The sequence below is a fragment of the Notolepis coatsorum genome, assembly GCF_963971535.1.
Source record: "Notolepis coatsorum genome assembly, chromosome: 11".
Classification (NCBI taxonomy): domain Eukaryota; kingdom Metazoa; phylum Chordata; class Actinopteri; order Aulopiformes; family Paralepididae; genus Notolepis; species Notolepis coatsorum.
This window is the reverse complement of record NC_140175.1, coordinates 844,110-866,700: the sequence shown is the minus strand read 5'-3', so window position 1 is coordinate 866,700 and position 22,591 is coordinate 844,110. Positions and strand designations below refer to the sequence as shown.

Sequence of the window (22,591 nt, the reverse complement as noted above, 5' to 3'; positions counted from 1 at the left end):
TTCTGTATTGTCACAGTGAAAGGGCTAACCTTCTGTATTGTCACAGTGAAAGGGCTAACCTTCTGTAGTGTCACAGTGAAAGGGTTAACCTTCTGTATTGTCACAGTGACGGGGCTAACCTTCTGTATTGTCACAGTGACAGGGTTAACCTTCTGTATTGTCAGTCACAGTGACAGGGTTAACCTTCTGTATTGTCACAGTGACAGGGTTAACCTTCTGTATTGCCACAGTGAAAGGGTTAACCTTCTGTATTGTCACAGTGAAAGGGCTAACCTTCTGTAGTGTCACAGTGAAAGGGCTAACCTTCTGTAGTGTCACAGTGACAGGGTTAACCTTCTGTAGTGTCACAGTGAAAGGGTTAACCTTCTGTAGTGTCACAGTGACAGGGCTAACCTTCTGTATTGTCACAGTGACAGGGTTAACCTTCTGTATTGTCACAGTGACAGGGTTAACCTTCTGTAGTGTCACAGTGACAGGGTTAACCTTCTGTAGTGTCACAGTGAAAGGGCTAACCTTCTGTAGTGTCACAGTGAAAGGGCTAACCTTCTGTATTGTCACAGTGACAGGGCTAACCTTCTGTATTGTCACAGTGAAAGGGCTAACCTTCTGTAGTGTCACAGTGACAGGGTTAACCTTCTGTATTGTCACAGTGAAAGGGCTAACCTTCTGTATTGTCACAGTGAAAGGGCTAACCTTCTGTATTGTCACAGTGAAAGGGCTAACCTTCTGTATTGTCACAGTGAAAGGGTTAACCTTCTGTATTGTCACAGTGAAAGGGTTAACCTTCTGTATTGTCACAGTGACAGGGCTAACCTTCTGTATTGTCACAGTGACAGGGCTAACCTTCTGTATTGTCACAGTGAAAGGGTTAACCTTCTGTATTGTCACAGTGAAAGGGCTAACCTTCTGTATTGTCACAGTGAAAGGGCTAACCTTCTGTAGTGTCAGTGAAAGGGTTAACCTTCTGTAGTGTCACAGTGAAAGGGCTAACCTTCTGTAGTGTCACAGTGAAAGGGTTAACCTTCTGTAGTGTCACAGTGAAAGGGCTAACCTTCTGTATTGTCAGTCACAGTGACAGGGTTAACCTTCTGTATTGTCACAGTGACAGGGCTAACCTTCTGTATTGTCACAGTGACAGGGTTAACCTTCTGTATTGTCACAGTGAAAGGGCTAACCTTCTGTAGTGTCACAGTGACAGGGTTAACCTTCTGTATTGTCACAGTGACAGGGCTAACCTTCTGTATTGTCACAGTGACAGGGTTAACCTTCTGTATTGTCACAGTGAAAGGGCTAACCTTCTGTAGTGTCAGTGAAAGGGTTAACCTTCTGTATTGTCACAGTGACAGGGTTAACCTTCTGTATTGTCACAGTGAAAGGGTTAACCTTCTGTATTGTCACAGTGACAGGGTTAACCTTCTGTATTGTCACAGTGAAAGGGCTAACCTTCTGTATTGTCACAGTGACAGGGTTAACCTTCTGTATTGTCACAGTGACAGGGTTAACCTTCTGTATTGTCACAGTGAAAGGGCTAACCTTCTGTAGTGTCACAGTGAAAGGGCTAACCTTCTGTAGTGTCACAGTGAAAGGGTTAACCTTCTGTAGTGTCACAGTGACAGGGTTAACCTTCTGTATTGTCACAGTGACAGGGTTAACCTTCTGTATTGTCACAGTGACAGGGTTAACCTTCTGTAGTGTCACAGTGACAGGGTTAACCTTCTGTATAGTCACAGTGACAGGGCTAACCTTCTGTAGAACCCTCACCTTGCCGTCGAGCCAGATGGTCTCGTTGCCCTCCGGGTCGACGTCATCCGTCTCCATGGAGATGTAGGCGAGCTTCCTCTTCAGACCCTTGGCTTTGATCTCCTGCAACGCCGCCTTGCCGATGAAGTCTGCAGGCTGGACAGACGGACAGACGGACCCAAGGTGGGGTTATTATCAGGGCCGCAGCGGCACACAGACGCCACGGGTCGGTTACCTACCTCGCTTTTGGGCTCGCGGTTCAGTACGAGTTCGGTACAACGGGGGAAAAGCAACAGGAATCCCAAATGGACAAGGCTCGGTTTCTTTTCATTAATGTTGTGTTTTTGTAGTTTTTTTTTTATTTTTGCTACCGGGCAGAGAGAGAGAGAGAGAGAGAGAGAGAGAGAGAGAGAGAGAGAGAGAGAGAGAGAAGGAAAATGGAAGATAGACCGGGGAAGACATTCAGCAAGGATCACCAGGTCCGGGAGTCGAACCCGGGTCGGCCACGTTGCACCGCAGTGCTGTATGCGGTGCGCCACTCGGGCACACCCCTCTTTTCATACATTTTTACCAGTAGTTACTAGGGATGTCCCGATCCGATCACGTGATTTTCCGAAGATCGGGATCGGCAAAAAAATTAATAAAAAATCTGCCATTTTATTTTTATTTTTTAATTTATTCAACAAACATGACCATGTTCACGTCTTAAACTCATACTGAGGCCTTAGTTTTGGTTTCAAATTGCATATCATCATTCATTTATTTATTGTCACACAGAGCAGAAGAATTTTGCCAAAACAAACCAATAGTATCCAGCTGCAGAACGGCAGACCAGCCACACTCTCAGACCCAAAAAACATGTTTTTTTTGGTTTATTTTTTTAATCCCAATTTCTCACATTACATTTACCCTGAATGTTGACGTTATCCAGGTGAAAAGTTAACTTCATAAATCATTTGATGTATAATTAAATCAAAGGAAATGCGTTTGAGTCTGAGAGTGTGGCTGGTCTGCCGTTCTGATGCTGGTACTATTGGTTTGTTTTGGCAAAATTCTTCTGCTCTGTGTGACAATAAATAAATGAATGATGATATGCAATTTGAAACCAAAACTAAGGCCTCAGTATGAGTTTAAGACGTGAACATGGTCATGTTTGTTGAATAAAAAAAAAGTAAAAAATAAAAAAAAATAAAAAAAATTTGATCGGATCGGGAAATATCGGTATCGGTAGATACTCAAAATCACATGATCGGGATCGGATCGGTAGCAAAAAAACGTGATCGGGACATCCCTAGTAGTTACAAGTTATACTGGCATGTCCTCCCCATCTCTTCACCCACCTCGCCACTCTGCCTGTCCTGTCCATAATAATGCTGTAAAATGCCGAAAAAACATATATAATTTCTTTCTTTTAAAGATCAAATGAATGAATGAATGATCATTACATTTATAAAGCGCTTGTCTAGACCCTCACAGCGCCCCCCACAATGTAGGGTGGAAGTGGCCTCCTTCACCCCCAGTGAGCCTTCAGCTCCGTCAGGAACAAGGACGGTGGTGGAAGTGGAGACAGCAGTGGGTCTAGACCTCACCTTGTTCAGCTTGATGAAGTGGAGACAGCAGTGGGTCTAGACCTCACCTTGTTCAGCTTGATGAAGTGCAGACAGCAGTGGGTCTAGACCTCACCTTGTTCAGCTTGATGAAGTGCAGACAGCAGTGGGTCTAGACCTCACCTTGTTCAGCTTGATGAAGTGCAGACAGCAGTGGGTCTAGACCTCACCTTGTTCAGCTTGATGAAGTGCAGACAGCAGTGGGTCTAGACCTCACCTTGTTCAGCTTGATGAAGTGGAGACAGCAGTGGGTCTAGACCTCACCTTGTTCAGCTTGATGAAGTGCAGACAGCAGTGGGTCTAGACCTCACCTTGTTCAGCTTGATGAAGTGCAGACAGCAGTGGGTCTAGACCTCACCTTGTTCAGCTTGATGAAGTGGAGACAGCAGTGGGTCTAGACCTCACCTTGTTCAGCTTGATGAAGTGCAGACAGCAGTGGGTCTAGACCTCACCTTGTTCAGCTTGATGAAGTGCAGACAGCAGTGGGTCTAGACCTCACCTTGTTCAGCTTGATGAAGTGCAGACAGCAGTGGGTCTAGACCTCACCTTGTTCAGCTTGATGAAGTGCAGACAGCAGTGGGTCTAGACCTCACCTTGTTCAGCTTGATGAGGTGCAGACAGCAGTGGGTCTAGACCTCACCTTGTTCAGCTTGATGAAGTGGAGACAGCAGTGGGTCTAGACCTCACCTTGTTCAGCTTGATGAAGTGCAGACAGCAGTGGGTCTAGACCTCACCTTGTTCAGCTTGATGAAGTGCAGACAGCAGTGGGTCTAGACCTCACCTTGTTCAGCTTGATGAAGTGCAGACAGCAGTGGGTCTAGACCTCACCTTGTTCAGCTTGATGAAGTGCAGACAGCAGTGGGTCTAGACCTCACCTTGTTCAGCTTGATGAGGTGCAGACAGCAGTGGGTCTAGACCTCACCTTGTTCAGCTTGATGAAGTGGAGACAGCAGTGGGTCTAGACCTCACCTTGTTCAGCTTGATGAAGTGCAGACAGCAGTGGGTCTAGACCTCACCTTGTTCAGCTTGATGAAGTGCAGACAGCAGTGGGTCTAGACCTCACCTTGTTCAGCTTGATGAGGTGCAGACAGCAGTGGGTCTAGACCTCACCTTGTTCAGCTTGATGAAGTGCAGACAGCAGCGGGTCTAGACCTCACCTTGTTCAGCTTGATGAAGTGCAGACAGCAGTGGGTCTAGACCTCACCTTGTTCAGCTTGATGAAGTGCAGACAGCAGTGGGTCTAGACCTCACCTTGTTCAGCTTGATGAAGTGAAGACAGCAGTGGGTCTAGACCTCACCTTGTTCAGCTTGATGAAGTGCAGACAGCAGTGGGTCTAGACCTCACCTTGTTCAGCTTGATGAAGTGCAGACAGCAGTGGGTCTAGACCTCACCTTGTTCAGCTTGATGAAGTGCAGACAGCAGTGGGTCTAGACCTCACCTTGTTCAGCTTGATGAGGTGCAGACAGCAGTGGGTCTAGACCTCACCTTGTTCAGCTTGATGAAGTGGAGACAGCAGTGGGTCTAGACCTCACCTTGTTCAGCTTGATGAAGTGCAGACAGCAGTGGGTCTAGACCTCACCTTGTTCAGCTTGATGAAGTGCAGACAGCAGTGGGTCTAGACCTCACCTTGTTCAGCTTGATGAGGTGCAGACAGCAGTGGGTCTAGACCTCACCTTGTTCAGCTTGATGAAGTGCAGACAGCAGCGGGTCTAGACCTCACCTTGTTCAGCTTGATGAAGTGCAGACAGCAGTGGGTCTAGACCTCACCTTGTTCAGCTTGATGAAGTGCAGACAGCAGTGGGTCTAGACCTCACCTTGTTCAGCTTGATGAAGTGAAGACAGCAGTGGGTCTAGACCTCACCTTGTTCAGCTTGATGAAGTGCAGACAGCAGTGGGTCTAGACCTCACCTTGTTCAGCTTGATGAAGTGCAGACAGCAGTGGGTCTAGACCTCACCTTGTTCAGCTTGATGAAGTGCAGACAGCAGTGGGTCTAGACCTCACCTTGTTCAGCTTGATGAGGTGCAGACAGCAGTGGGTCTAGACCTCACCTTGTTCAGCTTGATGAAGTGGAGACAGCAGTGGGTCTAGACCTCACCTTGTTCAGCTTGATGAAGTGCAGACAGCAGTGGGTCTAGACCTCACCTTGTTCAGCTTGATGAAGTGCAGACAGCAGTGGGTCTAGACCTCACCTTGTTCAGCTTGATGAGGTGCAGACAGCAGTGGGTCTAGACCTCACCTTGTTCAGCTTGATGAAGTGCAGACAGCAGCGGGTCTAGACCTCACCTTGTTCAGCTTGATGAAGTGCAGACAGCAGTGGGTCTAGACCTCACCTTGTTCAGCTTGATGAAGTGCAGACAGCAGTGGGTCTAGACCTCACCTTGTTCAGCTTGATGAAGTGAAGACAGCAGTGGGTCTAGACCTCACCTTGTTCAGCTTGATGAAGTGCAGACAGCAGTGGGTCTAGACCTCACCTTGTTCAGCTTGATGAAGTGCAGACAGCAGTGGGTCTAGACCTCACCTTGTTCAGCTTGATGAAGTGCAGACAGCAGTGGGTCTAGACCTCACCTTGTTCAGCTTGATGAGGTGCAGACAGCAGTGGGTCTAGACCTCACCTTGTTCAGCTTGATGAAGTGGAGACAGCAGTGGGTCTAGACCTCACCTTGTTCAGCTTGATGAAGTGCAGACAGCAGTGGGTCTAGACCTCACCTTGTTCAGCTTGATGAAGTGCAGACAGCAGTGGGTCTAGACCTCACCTTGTTCAGCTTGATGAGGTGCAGACAGCAGTGGGTCTAGACCTCACCTTGTTCAGCTTGATGAAGTGCAGACAGCAGCGGGTCTAGACCTCACCTTGTTCAGCTTGATGAAGTGCAGACAGCAGTGGGTCTAGACCTCACCTTGTTCAGCTTGATGAAGTGCAGACAGCAGTGGGTCTAGACCTCACCTTGTTCAGCTTGATGAAGTGAAGACAGCAGTGGGTCTAGACCTCACCTTGTTCAGCTTGATGAAGTGCAGACAGCAGTGGGTCTAGACCTCACCTTGTTCAGCTTGATGAAGTGCAGACAGCAGTGGGTCTAGACCTCACCTTGTTCAGCTTGATGAAGTGCAGACAGCAGTGGGTCTAGACCTCACCTTGTTCAGCTTGATGAGGTGCAGACAGCAGTGGGTCTAGACCTCACCTTGTTCAGCTTGATGAAGTGGAGACAGCAGTGGGTCTAGACCTCACCTTGTTCAGCTTGATGAAGTGCAGACAGCAGTGGGTCTAGACCTCACCTTGTTCAGCTTGATGAAGTGCAGACAGCAGTGGGTCTAGACCTCACCTTGTTCAGCTTGATGAAGTGGAGACAGCAGTGGGTCTAGACCTCACCTTGTTCAGCTTGATGAAGTGCAGACAGCAGTGGGTCTAGACCTCACCTTGTTCAGCTTGATGAAGTGCAGACAGCAGTGGGTCTAGACCTCACCTTGTTCAGCTTGATGAAGTGGGTCTAGACCTCACCTTGTTCAGCTTGATGAAGTGGAGACAGCAGTGGGTCTAGACCTCACCTTGTTCAGCTTGATGACAGCAGTGGGTCTAGACCTCACCTTGTTCAGCTTGATGAAGTGCAGACAGCAGTGGGTCTAGACCTCACCTTGTTCAGCTTGATGAAGTGGAGACAGCAGTGGGTCTAGACCTCACCTTGTTCAGCTTGATGAAGTGGAGACAGCAGTGGGTCTAGACCTCACCTTGTTCAGCTTGATGAAGTGCAGACAGCAGTGGGTCTAGACCTCACCTTGTTCAGCTTGATGAAGTGGAGACAGCAGTGGGTCTAGACCTCACCTTGTTCAGCTTGATGAAGTGCAGACAGCAGTGGGTCTAGACCTCACCTTGTTCAGCTTGATGAAGAGGAGACAGCAGTGGGTCTAGACCTCACCTTGTTCAGCTTGATGAAGTGCAGACAGCAGTGGGTCTAGACCTCACCTTGTTCAGCTTGATGAAGTGCAGACAGCAGTGGGTCTAGACCTCACCTTGTTCAGCTTGATGAAGTGAAGACAGCAGTGGGTCTAGACCTCACCTTGTTCAGCTTGATGAAGTGCAGACAGCAGTGGGTCTAGACCTCACCTTGTTCAGCTTGATGAAGTTCAGACAGCAGTGGGTCTAGACCTCACCTTGTTCAGCTTGATGAAGTGCAGACAGCAGTGGGTCTAGACCTCACCTTGTTCAGCTTGATGAAGTGGAGACAGCAGTGGGTCTAGACCTCACCTTGTTCAGCTTGATGAAGTGCAGACAGAGTCTAGACCTCACCTTGTTCAGCTTGATGAAGTGCAGACAGCAGTGGGTCTAGACCTCACCTTGTTCAGCTTGATGAAGTGCAGACAGCAGTGGGTCTAGACCTCACCTTGTTCAGCTTGATGAAGTGCAGACAGCAGTGGGTCTAGACCTCACCTTGTTCAGCTTGATGAGGTGCAGACAGCAGTGGGTCTAGACCTCACCTTGTTCAGCTTGATGAGGTGCAGACAGCAGTGGGTCTAGACCTCACCTTGTTCAGCTTGATGACAGCAGTGGGTCTAGACCTCACCTTGTTCAGCTTGATGAAGTGCAGACAGCAGTGGGTCTAGACCTCACCTTGTTCAGCTTGATGAAGTGCAGACAGCAGTGGGTCTAGACCTCACCTTGTTCAGCTTGATGAAGTGCAGACAGCAGTGGGTCTAGACCTCACCTTGTTCAGCTTGATGAAGTGCAGACAGCAGTGGGTCTAGACCTCACCTTGTTCAGCTTGATGAAGTGCAGACAGCAGTGGGTCTAGACCTCACCTTGTTAAGCTTGATGAAGTGCAGACAGCAGTGGGTCTAGACCTCACCTTGTTCAGCTTGATGAAGTGGAGACAGCAGTGGGTCTAGACCTCACCTTGTTCAGCTTGATGAAGTGCAGACAGCAGTGGGTCTAGACCTCACCTTGTTCAGCTTGATGAAGTGGAGACAGCAGTGGGTCTAGACCTCACCTTGTTCAGCTTGATGAAGTGCAGACAGCAGTGGGTCTAGACCTCACCTTGTTCAGCTTGATGAAGTGGAGACAGCAGTGGGTCTAGACCTCACTTTGTTCAGCCTGATGAAGTGCAGACAGCAGTGGGTCTAGACCTCACCTTGTTCAGCTTGATGAAGTGCAGACAGCAGTGGGTCTAGACCTCACCTTGTTCAGCTTGATGAAGTGGAGACAGCAGTGGGTCTAGACCTCACCTTGTTCAGCTTGATGAAGTGCAGACAGCAGTGGGTCTAGACCTCACCTTGTTCAGCTTGATGAAGTGCAGACAGCAGTGGGTCTAGACCTCACCTTGTTCAGCTTGATGAAGTGCAGACAGCAGTGGGTCTAGACCTCACCTTGTTCAGCTTGATGAAGTGCAGACAGCAGTGGGTCTAGACCTCACCTTGTTCAGCTTGATGAAGTGCAGACAGAGTCTAGACCTCACCTTGTTCAGCTTGATGAAGTGCAGACAGCAGTGGGTCTAGACCTCACCTTGTTCAGCTTGATGAAGTGCAGACAGAGTCTAGACCTCACCTTGTTCAGCTTGATGAAGTGCAGACAGCAGTGGGTCTAGACCTCACCTTGTTCAGCTTGATGAAGTGCAGACAGCAGTGGGTCTAGACCTCACCTTGTTCAGCTTGATGAGGTGCAGACAGCAGTGGGTCTAGACCTCACCTTGTTCAGCTTGATGAGGTGCAGACAGCAGTGGGTCTAGACCTCACCTTGTTCAGCTTGATGACAGCAGTGGGTCTAGACCTCACCTTGTTCAGCTTGATGAAGTGCAGACAGCAGTGGGTCTAGACCTCACCTTGTTCAGCTTGATGAAGTGCAGACAGCAGTGGGTCTAGACCTCACCTTGTTCAGCTTGATGAAGTGCAGACAGCAGTGGGTCTAGACCTCACCTTGTTCAGCTTGATGAAGTGCAGACAGCAGTGGGTCTAGACCTCACCTTGTTCAGCTTGATGAAGTGCAGACAGCAGTGGGTCTAGACCTCACCTTGTTCAGCTTGATGAAGTGCAGACAGCAGTGGGTCTAGACCTCACCTTGTTCAGCTTGATGAAGTGGAGACAGCAGTGGGTCTAGACCTCACCTTGTTCAGCTTGATGAAGTGCAGACAGCAGTGGGTCTAGACCTCACCTTGTTCAGCTTGATGAAGTGCAGACAGCAGTGGGTCTAGACCTCACCTTGTTCAGCTTGATGAAGAGGAGACAGCAGTGGGTCTAGACCTCACCTTGTTCAGCTTGATGAAGTGCAGACAGCAGTGGGTCTAGACCTCACCTTGTTCAGCTTGATGAAGTGCAGACAGCAGTGGGTCTAGACCTCACCTTGTTCAGCTTGATGAAGTGGAGACAGCAGTGGGTCTAGACCTCACCTTGTTCAGCTTGATGAAGTGCAGACAGCAGTGGGTCTAGACCTCACCTTGTTCAGCTTGATGAAGTGCAGACAGCAGTGGGTCTAGACCTCACCTTGTTCAGCTTGATGAAGTGCAGACAGCAGTGGGTCTAGACCTCACCTTGTTCAGCTTGATGAAGTGCAGACAGCAGTGGGTCTAGACCTCACCTTGTTCAGCTTGATGAAGTGCAGACAGCAGTGAGTCTAGACCTCACCTTGTTCAGCTTGATGAAGTGCAGACAGCAGGGGGTCTAGACCTCACCTTGTTCAGCTTGATGAAGTGCAGACAGAGTCTAGACCTCACCTTGTTCAGCTTGATGAAGTGCAGACAGCAGTGGGTCTAGACCTCACCTTGTTCAGCTTGATGAAGTGCAGACGGCAGTGGGTCTAGACCTCACCTTGTTCAGCTTGATGAAGTGCAGACAGCAGTGGGTCTAGACCTCACCTTGTTCAGCTTGATGAAGTGCAGACAGCAGTGGGTCTAGACCTCACCTTGTTCAGCTTGATGAAGAGGAGACAGCAGTGGGTCTAGACCTCACCTTGTTCAGCTTGATGAAGTGCAGACAGCAGTGGGTCTAGACCTCACCTTGTTCAGCTTGATGAAGTGGAGACAGCAGTGGGTCTAGACCTCACCTTGTTCAGCTTGATGAAGTGCAGACAGCAGTGGGTCTAGACCTCACCTTGTTCAGCTTGATGAAGTGCAGACAGCAGTGGGTCTAGACCTCACCTTGTTCAGCTTGATGAAGTGCAGACAGCAGTGGGTCTAGACCTCACCTTGTTCAGCTTGATGAAGTGCAGACAGCAGTGGGTCTAGACCTCACCTTGTTCAGCTTGATGAAGTGCAGACAGCAGTGAGTCTAGACCTCACCTTGTTCAGCTTGATGAAGTGCAGACAGCAGGGGGTCTAGACCTCACCTTGTTCAGCTTGATGAAGTGCAGACAGAGTCTAGACCTCACCTTGTTCAGCTTGATGAAGTGCAGACAGCAGTGGGTCTAGACCTCACCTTGTTCAGCTTGATGAAGTGCAGACGGCAGTGGGTCTAGACCTCACCTTGTTCAGCTTGATGAAGTGCAGACAGCAGTGGGTCTAGACCTCACCTTGTTCAGCTTGATGAAGTGCAGACAGCAGTGGGTCTAGACCTCACCTTGTTCAGCTTGATGAAGAGGAGACAGCAGTGGGTCTAGACCTCACCTTGTTCAGCTTGATGAAGTGCAGACAGCAGTGGGTCTAGACCTCACCTTGTTCAGCTTGATGAAGTGGAGACAGCAGTGGGTCTAGACCTCACCTTGTTCAGCTTGATGAAGTGGAGACAGAGTCTAGACCTCACCTTGTTCAGCTTGATGAAGTGCAGACAGCAGTGGGTCTAGACCTCACCTTGTTCAGCTTGATGAAGTGCAGACAGCAGTGGGTCTAGACCTCACCTTGTTCAGCTTGATGAAGTGCAGACAGCAGTGGGTCTAGACCTCACCTTGTTCAGCTTGATGAAGTGGAGACAGCAGTGGGTCTAGACCTCACCTTGTTCAGCTTGATGAAGTGGAGACAGCAGTGGGTCTAGACCTCACCTTGTTCAGCTTGATGAAGTGCAGACAGCAGTGGGTCTAGACCTCACCTTGTTCAGCTTGATGAAGTGCAGACAGCAGTGGGTCTAGACCTCACCTTGTTCAGCTTGATGAAGTGCAGACAGCAGTGGGTCTAGACCTCACCTTGTTCAGCTTGATGAAGTGCAGACAGCAGGGGGTCTAGACCTCACCTTGTTCAGCTTGATGAAGTGGAGACAGCAGCGGGTCTAGACCTCACCTTGTTCAGCTTGATGAAGTGGAGACAGCAGTGGGTCTAGACCTCACCTTGTTCAGCTTGATGAAGTGGAGACAGCAGTGGGTCTAGACCTCACCTTGTTCAGCTTGATGAAGTGGAGACAGCAGTGGGTCTAGACCTCACCTTGTTCAGCTTGATGAAGTGGAGACAGCAGTGGGTCTAGACCTCACCTTGTTCAGCTTGATGAAGTGCAGACAGCAGTGGGTCTAGACCTCACCTTGTTCAGCTTGATGAAGTGCAGACAGCAGTGGGTCTAGACCTCACCTTGTTCAGCTTGATGAAGTGCAGACAGCAGCGGGTCTAGACCTCACCTTGTTCAGCTTGATGAAGTGCAGACAGCAGTGGGTCTAGACCTCACCTTGTTCAGCTTGATGAAGTGCAGACAGCAGTGGGTCTAGACCTCACCTTGTTCAGCTTGATGAAGTGCAGACAGCAGTGGGTCTAGACCTCACCTTGTTCAGCTTGATGAAGTGGAGACAGAGTCTAGACCTCACCTTGTTCAGCTTGATGAAGTACTCCAGACCGGCCTCCAGGGGGTTGGTGTCGCAGTTCATCTGGAGACATCAACACACATCAACAAGAGCCGAGACAAACATCAACAAGACAAACATCAACAAGACAAACATCAACAAGAGCCGAGACAAACATCAACAAGACAAACATCAACAAGACAAACATCAACAACAACAGGTGAAATACAGTTAGTGTTGTTAGATGAACTTCCTTGTTCTCGCATCACATGCAGCTCTATTTACAAACAAGAGGATCACAGAGAAAAACACACAGAAAACAGTTCTATCTTCTGGACTTTTACTTTTACTTTTAAACCGACATTTTTACACTCACTATATTTTTACTGTATATTTTATATTAGAATGTAACATAAAATAAGCCTAAGAATAAAATATGGTACTACATATACATGTCCTATGTTACATTCTAATATAAGATATACTAATATAAAATGTCCTGTTAGAATGTAACATAGGTATATCCCGGACCATATTTTATTCTTAGGCTTATTTTTTATTCTTATTCGTGACTTTTTGTTTTTGTCCTAAATGTTTACTGTTTACTGTGAGTGATCTGTATATATATAGTGCCATATGTCCCTGGGGATGAATAAAGTATTTCTATTCTATTCTATTCTATTCTATTCTATTCTATTCTATAGGGAGGGAGGGATGGAGGGAGGGAGGGATGGAGGGAGGGATGGAGGGAGGGAGGGATGGAGGGAGGGAGGGAGGGAGGGAGGGAGGGAGGGATGGATGGATGGATGGATGGATGGATGGATGGATGGATGGATGGATGGATGGATGGATGGATGGATGGATGGATGGAGGGAGGAAGGGAGGGAGGGAGGGAGGGAGGGAGGGAGGGAGGGAGGGAGGGAGGGAGGGAGGGAGGGAGGGAGGGAGGGAGGGAGGGAGGGAGGGATGGACGGAGGGAGGGATGGAGGGAGGGAGGGATGGAGAGAGAGAGGGATGGAGGGAGTAGTGTCTCTCTACCTCCGCTCCCCAGCCCCTGAAGCCCTTCTCCAGACGCAGGGCGTTCATGGCGTAGGTCCCAAAGTTATCGATGCCCTCGTCTCGCCCGGCGGCCATGACGGCCTGGTAGACAGACGCCATGTCCTTCTGCTGGATATACAGCTCCCAGCCCAGCTCACCTGCACACACCCACACACACACACACACACACACACACACACACACACACACACACACACACACACACGCGCACACACACACACACACACGCACGCACGCACGCACACACACACACACACACACACACACACACACACACACACACACACAGACAGACACACACACATTAGTAGTATAGTATACTAATAGTATTATTGTTATAGTATATGCTATTGTCAAGAAGGAAGTACATTATTTTCAATCGTGGCTTTAATTCGTAGCCGAGAAGCAGTCTCCTATCAGCTTCATTAATTAATCCCGACCCGTCTCAGCCACAGCATAACTGAGACCGGCTATGGAAACAAATCATAAATAGACTACTGTAAATAAAATAGCCTAGGATAGGCTATAGCAGGGGTTCCCAATGGATAGCCATTAAATGCCATTTGAGAATATAGGCTATTAAGGCAAAACGACGGCCTATAGCCCATACATATTATTAAATGTTTTCATAAGCGTAAAGATACAAGGACAACAGTTATATTAACGATCAAGTTAGTTTACTGTATGCAGGCGCGGGGCTCTGTGTGACATGTCTGTGCCATGCTGCGTTATGCGCAAAATTACTGTTGCATAATGTAGGCTATGCATATATAATTTATATAGGCTATACCTAATAACGACATCAAAATAGATTGTATGCCTCTACAAATCATATTAAACCATGCAGGTAGAAAATTTACGGAGAACTTTAATCCCTGGGTAATTGAACTTTAAAAGAACAATGCGAAAAAGGGCATTCATATTCCAGCGCGGTTAATTATTATTAATGACACCAACGCCAAACAGTGGTTAACGGTCTTTATTACATGGCGTTTTAACATTCGCCGAAATGCTTGATTGTGATTGGTCAATAGCCCCTGACAGCGGTGAATTCTTTTTCGATAACTGACCGCTGCCATGGGCAACGCGCAATAATCAACGGTGATTATTGGCAATAATGACCGCTGGTCGCAGCTGGAGCAATCAAGCCCACTGACACACACTGCATCAGTGCAATCAGTCCACACACCTGCCGGCTGCCGGCGATAATAATAATCACTTTATTTGGGCTGACAGCGGAGCCACAGAACAACTGCGTCTGCATTTGATCTCGTCTTGTCGATGGTGTAAAATGAATTAGGTATATTGTTAGTAAGTTAGCCATGTAATAAGCGGGACCTAGCTACATCGCCAACACTCTAATAAATTACACACCAGCAAGAACACTGCGATCATCAGCTGCTGGACTACTAGAGGCTCCCAGAAGCAGTCAAAAGAGGATCGGTAATGCAGCCTTTATCAACTATGCCCCAAAACTATGGAACAAACTACCCCAAAACATCAGGGAAGCCAACTCGCTAGACATCTTTAAAAGACAACTTAAAACCTATCTCTTTGCTCAGGCATTTCACTGATAGATATCTGCTACCACCTAGTGGCAAGAGGAAACATCAGGGATATCCTGACACAACTTGTATTTATTCTTACCCTGCCTACTCTTTTACACTGCCTATCAAATTCATGTGTCGGTTATTGCACTTTTTACTTCTTACTGATGACTATTTTTAAACTGAATCATTTTAAACTATTCTTATTATTTGCTATGCTCGCTCATGCCTGTATTTTTTATGTCCGTCGGTTATTGCACTTTTTAATTACTGAATAGAGAGCCTATTAGGATGCTAGATCCTAATGTGAAACACTATGCTTATGGCAGATCAATCAGCATGGATTGTCTGTAAACTTTAATACATGCTTATGGCAGATCAATCAGCATGGATTGTCTGTAAACTTTAATACATGGCAGTTTGGTTTGTTAGAACAGACTGTAATCTTCACTTGCTTATGGCAGATCAATCAGCATGGATTGTCTGTAAACTTTTCACTTGCTTATGGCAGATCAATCAGCATGGATTGTCTGTAAACTTTCACTTGCTTATGGCAGATCAATCAGCATGGATTGCCTGTAAACTTTATGCATTGTTGTCACTTGCCATATCTTGCTATGCTCGCTCATGCCTGTATTTTTTATGTCCGTTCTATTTTATAATTTTTATTTTGTTTTATTTTATTTTTATTTTACTATTTTTAAACTGAATCATTTTAAACTATTTTTACTATTTGTGTTACTGAAAACTGTAAGCGGAGAGCCTATTGGGATGCTAGATCCTAATGTGAAACACTGTGATTCTACCTGTCTATCTTTTTATGCTCGCTTATGCCTGTATTTTTTACTGTTGTGAAGCACTTTGAACTGCAACCTCTGTATGAAAAGTGCTATACAAATAAAGTTATTATTATTATTATAATGTATAGCCTATACTCGGTCATTGTCGCAAAATAATTTACCTTCACTACGTTTAGAGAACACCTCGGCGAGGCGCCTCGGTATTCTAAACTCTGTGTCGGTCAATTATTTTGCGACAATGACCTCGTAGCTATACATTATCCCTTACATATTAGTGTTTGCACTGCCCAGGCAGCAATGGTCTTTAGGAAGTTAATAGATATCATATCCGACTGTTTCCGACATCACCGTGTACATGTCTGTCAGCCTGTCGCGTATTTTCTCCCAGGCGTTCGCTCGGTTTAGTCCACTTTTTCACATTTCATGGGGGTGTTTCATTACCGTATATGGTTAATTGGCACACACTCGGAAAGAATCAAGAAACAGCTAAAAGCAAAGTACACAGAGAAGGATAGAGAAACAAAGAGAAGTATAAAGACGGACAAAAAGAAATGGATGGAGAACATTGCAAGTGAAGCAGAAGAAGCTGCAAGGAAACAACAAATGAAGACACTGTACGGTCTTACGAAGGCACTGTGCAACGAGAGACCTAGACAGAGCACAGCAGTACTGGACAAGAATGGCAACCTCATCAGCGGAAAAGATGCAGTGCAGGCAAGGTGGACAGAACACTTCAAGGAAGTACTGAATAGGGAACCACCAGAAAACCCAATAACTGACGAGGAAGAATGTGAACTCACTAACATGATTGAAGAGATTCCTGTACATGAACCAACACTAAGTGAAGTAAAGGAATTGATTAAAGGACTTCAGAATGGGAAAGCACCAGGAATCGACAACATCACAGCCGAGTTATTAAAGGCAGACATTGAGTTTTCAGCAAAGAAGGTACATCAATTGTTGGAAAAAATATGGAGGCAGGAGAAGATCCCGAAGAACTGGAAGAGGGGGCTTATCATCAAACTAGCAAAGAAAGGAAACCTCAAAGAATGCAAGAACTCAAGAGGCATCACCCTACTTCCAGTTGTAGGCAAGATACTTGGCAGGATCATCATTGACCGAATCAGAATTGGAATCGACTCACGGCTAAGAAAAGAACAAGCCGGTTACAGAAGAGGAAGAGGAACAACAGAACAAGTCTTCATACTGCGGAACATCATTGAGCAAGTAAACGAGTGGCAAGCAACACTCCACCTGAACTTTGTGGATTTTGAAAAGGCTTTCGACTCAGTCCACCATGAAAGCCTATGGCTAATTATGAAGAAATATGGAATACCAGAGAAGATTGTCCAGATAGTGAAAATATTCTATGAAGACTTCCAGTGTGCAGTAGAAGACCAAGGAGAAATATGCGAGTGGTTTAACATCAACAGCGGTGTCAAACAAGGATGCAACATGTCAGGTTTTTTATTCTTAATGATCATGGATTGGATAATGAGAAGAACAGTTGGACAAGGTGAGAATGGAATCAGATGGAAGTTGACATCAAAACTCGACGATCTGGATTTTGCAGATGATGTAGCATTACTCTCCTCTACCAAACACCAAATCCAGGAAAAAACGACAAGAATGGAGAGAGAAGCCAGACGAGTGGGACTCAAGATTAACACCGGAAAGACAAAAACCATGAGAATTAATGCAAGAAACCATGACAAAATCAACATCAACGACGAAGAGATTGAGGATGTAGACCAATTCACATACTTGGGAGCCACCATCTGTAAAGAGGGAGGGGGTATGAAAGACCTAAAGAACAGACTATCCAAAGCAAGAGGTGCATTCATCAAACTCAAAAAGATCTGGCACTCCAACAGCATCTCAAGAAGAACAAAGCTGAGATTGTACAAAACACTGGTTGTGCCAGTCCTACTGTATGGATGTGAAACATGGAAGATGAACAAGGGAGACAACAAATCAGTCGACGTGTTCCATAACAGATGCCTCAGAAGAATCCTCAGAATCCAGTGGCAAGACCGCATCAGCACCGTAGAGCTACTAGAAAGAGCCGACATGAAGCCGTTGAGCAAGGAAGTGAAGTGGCGAAGATGGAGGATGATAGGACACATACTGAGGCAAGACCACAACAACGACTGCAACATATCAATGACTTGGGCACCAGAAGGGAAAAGAAGAAAAGGAAGACCAAAGACTACCTGGAGACGCACAGTAGAGAAAGAAAGAAAAGAGGCAGGGGAGCTCATGACCTGAAGCAAGAACAACGGCAGCTGACCGAGAGAAGTGGAAAAGCTCTGTGAAGGCCTTGTGTGCCGCTAGGCATGAAGTGGATAGGTAACAGGTAACATATGGTTAATTACGGGCGGTTCTATATGCAAATACGTAAAACCGTGCACGAGCATGGAGCGTAGATCAAGTGATATTTATCAACACAGAGTACTTGCAGGTGTGCGTGGGACACGTCTACGCACGTGTGATTTTTCTGTACCTACACACGTTCTAAATTCTGTGCTTAAGAACGAAAATAGAACACTTTCTAAGAATTGTTGATAAATGAGGGCCCTGGACTTTTAAAACAACATGGTTCAATAACACTTACAGTAGATTCTGTATATTTTTACTGTATATTTTATATTAGAATGTGTATACATGACATAGGAAATGTGAATCCCGGACAGTATTTTATTATTATTATTATTATTTAATTCTTAGGCTTATTTTATTCTTTCTTTATTCTTAGGCAATTTTCTTTTGTTATTCTCATTCGTGACTTTGCCTAAATGTTTACTGTGAGCGATTTGTAGTGCCAAATTTCCCTCGTGGATGATTAACCCTTTCACTGCCGCACTACCAAGCGGTTACCCCTTTCACTGCGACAATTCACCGAAGGTTAACACTTTCACTGCCACACAACAGCCGGTTAACCCACGACCGTCGGTTGTGTGATAGTAAAGGGTTAACCTTCTGTCGTGTGGCAGTGAAAGGGTTCAAGTATTTCTATTGTATTGTATTGTGTTGTATTCAGTACCGCTGTAGGAGATCCTGATGGCCCGCAGCGTGACCCCTGACCCCTGTGTTGTGTTCAGTACCACTGTAGGAGATCCTGATGGCCCGCAGCGTGACCCCTGACCCCTGTATTGTGTTACCACTGTAGGAGATCCTGATGGCCCGCAGCGTGACCCCTGAGTTGTGTTCAGTACCGCTATAGGAGATCCTGATGGCCTGCAGCGTGACCCCTGACCCCTGTATTGTGTTGTGTTCAGTACCACTGTAGGAGATCCTGATGGCCCGCAGCCTGACCCCTGACCCCTGTATTACCACTGTAGGAGATCCTGATGGCCCGCAGCCTGACCCCTGACCCCTGTATTACCACTGTAGGAGATCCTGATGGCCCGCAGCCTGACCCCTGACCCCTGTATTACCACTGTAGGAGATCCTGATGGCCCGCAGCCTGACCCCTGACCCCTGTATTACCACTGTAGGAGATCCTGATGGCCCGCAGCCTGACCCCTGACCCCTGTATTACCACTGTAGGAGATCCTGATGGCCCGCAGCCTGACCCCTGACCCCTGTATTACCACTGTAGGAGATCCTGATGGCCCGCAGCGTGACCCCGGCCAGCTGGATGACCTTGCAGTGCAGGAACTTGAAGCCCTTGTCGCTCAGGTCCTCGTCCGTCAGCTTCTGCAGCACCTGGCGTGACTTGGGTCCGGCGACGCCCAGAACGCCCATGTCCTCGGTGACGTTGCTGATGTCCACCGCGTAGCCTCCGTCCGCCGCCTCCGTCTCCATCCACCTGGGGGCGCCACAAACACGTGGTAAACAAACCTGGAGGCTCCCGCCACAAACACATGGTGAACAAACCTTTTATATTATTAACATCTCACAGAACCTTTATTATGTTTTTTTATTTGTCTTTTTTCACCCTCATTTTTCCTGGTCGTTGCGCACTCTACCCCCTACCGTCGGTCCGGGGGGGCGGAGACTATCACATGCTTCCTCCGACACATGTGTAGCCAGCCCACCGCTTCTCTTCACCTGGCAGCGCGGACTCTCACTGAGAGGGTGTAACGTGTGGAAGGATCACACTACCTCCCCCAGGATCCGACCTCGCTGTGCAGGCGCCCCGACCGAACTGTAGGAGTCGCTGTTTACAACGACCAGGACCCACCCACCGGTTTCCCACCCGCTAACTCTGCCAATTGTGTTAGTATGGACGGTCGGCCAAGCCGGAGGCACCACAGCTGGATTCGATCCCACTGTCTCTGTGGTGGTAGACAGACGCTTAGACCGCTGCGCTACCTGGCCGCCTGCACCTTTATATTATTAACATCTCACAGAACCTTTATAACATCTCACATTATATTAATATCATCTCACAGAACCTTTATATTAATAACATCACATTATATTAATATCATCTCACAGAACCGTTATATTAATAACATCACATTATATTAATATCATCTCACAGAACCTTTATATTAATAACATCACATTATATTAATAACATCACATAACCTTTATATTAATAACCACATTATATTAATAACATCACAGAACCTTTATATTAATAACATCACATTATATTAATATCATCTCACAGAACCTTTATATTAATAACATCACATTATATTAATATCATCTCACAGAACCTTTATATTAATAACATCACAGAACCTTTATATTAATAACATCACATTATATTAATAACATCACAGAACCTTTATATTAATAACATCACATTATATTAATATCATCTCACATACATTATATTAATATCATCTCACATTATATTAATAACATCACAGAACCTTTATATTAATAACATCACATTATATTAATAACATCACAGAACCTTTATATTAATAACATCACATTATATTAATATCATCTCACATACATTATATTAATATCATCTCACATTATATTAATAACATCACAGAACCTTTATATTAATAACATCACATTATATTAATATCATCTCACATACATTATATTAATATCATCTCACATTATATTAATATCATCTCACAGAACCTTTGTTGTAAAGAGGCGACATGGCAGGACGCGCCCAGAAGCTAACAGTTAGCTGACGACGGAGATGCTGGAAACCTTTTGATATGAATCTCTTTTAGATTTTAGTTGGGATTTGATACAGAAGGTTAAGCCCAGACTCCAGACTCTATTGTGTAAACCTCCTGCCCTGCTGAGCTGCTACCACCAGGGGGCACTATTTAACATCCCAACTGTACAGCGGCCCCTGTAGACTGTGGGATGGAGTGGGCGGCAAGAAAAACCTCTGCTCCCCATTGGAGGAGAGCGGAGGGGGTGTCACATGAACAGCTGCTCCCCATTGGGGGAGAGCAGAGGGGGTGTCACATGAACAGCTGCTCCCCATTGGAGGAGAGCAGAGGGGGTGTCACATGAACAGCTGCTCCCCATTGGAGGAGAGCGGGGGGGGGGGGGGGGGGGGGGGGGGGTCACATTCACAGCTGCTATAAGGTGTTAGGTTACGAGGGGATGGAGCCACTGGTGTCAGACCAGTGTTATAATGGCTGTTTCACTATAAGATACACAGTGTTATAATGGCTGTTTCACTATAAGATACACAGTGTTATAATGGCTGTTTCACTATAAGATACACAGTGTTATAATGGCTGTTTCACTATAAGACACACAGTGTTATAACGGCTGTTTCACTATAAGATACACAGTGTTATAATGGCTGTTTCACTATAAGATACACAGTGTTATAATGGCTGTTTCACTATAAGACACAGTGTTATAATGGCTGTTTCACTATAAGATACACAGTGTTATAACGGCTGTTTCACTATAAGATACACAGTGTTATAATGGCTGTTTCACTATAAGACACAGTGTTATAATGTCTGTTTCACTATAAGACACACAGTGTTATAATGGCTGTTTCACTATAAGACACACAGTGTTATAATGGCTGTTTCACTACAAGATACACAGTGTTATAATGGCTGTTTCACTATAAGATACACAGTGTTATAATGGCTGTTTCACTATAAGACACACAGTGTTATAATGGCTGTTTTACTATAAGATACACAGTGTTATAATGGCTGTTTCACTATAAGACACACAGTGTTATAAAGGCTGTTTCACTATAAGACACACAGTGTTATAATGGCTGTTTCACTATAAGACACACAGTGTTATAAAGGCTGTTTCACTATAAGATACACAGTGTTATAATGGCTGTTTCACTATAAGATACACAGTGTTATAATGGCTGTTTCACTATAAGATACAGTGTTATAATGTCTGTTTCACTATAAGACACACAGTGTTATAATGGCTGTTTCACTATAAGATACACAGTGTTATAATGGCTGTTTCACTATAAGATACACAGTGTTATAATGGCTGTTTCACTATAAGATACACAGTGTTATAATGGCTGTTTCACTATAAGACACACAGTGTTATAATGGCTGTTTCACTATAAGATACACAGTGTTATAATGGCTGTTTCACTATAAGACACAGTGTTATAATGGCTGTTTCACTATAAGATACACAGTGTTATAATGGCTGTTTCACTATAAGATACACAGTGTTATAATGGCTGTTTCACTATAAGACACACAGTGTTATAATGGCTGTTTCACTATAAGATACACAGTGTTATAATGGCTGTTTCACTATAAGACACACAGTGTTATAATGGCTGTTTCACTATAAGATACACAGTGTTATAATGGCTGTTTCACTATAAGACACACAGTGTTATAATGGCTGTTTCACTATAAGATACACAGTGTTATAATGGCTGTTTCACTATAAGACACAGTGTTATAACGGCTGTTTCACTATAAGACACACAGTATTATAATGGCTGTTTCACTATAAGATACACAGTGTTATAATGGCTGTTTCACTATAAGATACACAGTGTTATAATGGCTGTTTCACTATAAGACACACAGTGTTATAATGGCTGTTTCACTATAAGATACACAGTGTTATAATGGCTGTTTCACTATAAGACACACAGTGTTATAATGGCTGTTTCACTATAAGACACACAGTGTTATAATGGCTGTTTCACTACAAGACACACAGTGTTATAATGGCTGTTTCACTATAAGACACACAGTGTTATAATGGC

At 45.8% G+C, this 22,591-nt stretch overlaps 1 protein-coding gene across 1 annotated transcript in view; it reads right to left on the bottom strand.

Moving 5' to 3' along the window:
* dmgdh (dimethylglycine dehydrogenase) overlaps positions 1 to 22,591 on the bottom strand; it is a gene marked incomplete at its 5' end in the record, with an annotated part of 44,031 nt that overhangs the window by 1,922 nt on the left and 19,518 nt on the right. Inside the window, 4 exons of the mRNA XM_084324138.1 lie at positions 1,762 to 1,896; positions 12,048 to 12,107; positions 13,062 to 13,219; positions 19,023 to 19,240. Of these exons, the coding sequence (XP_084180264.1) occupies positions 1,762 to 1,896; positions 12,048 to 12,107; positions 13,062 to 13,219; positions 19,023 to 19,240 (571 nt within the window). The remainder of the gene's footprint in view (positions 1 to 1,761; positions 1,897 to 12,047; positions 12,108 to 13,061; positions 13,220 to 19,022; positions 19,241 to 22,591) is intronic.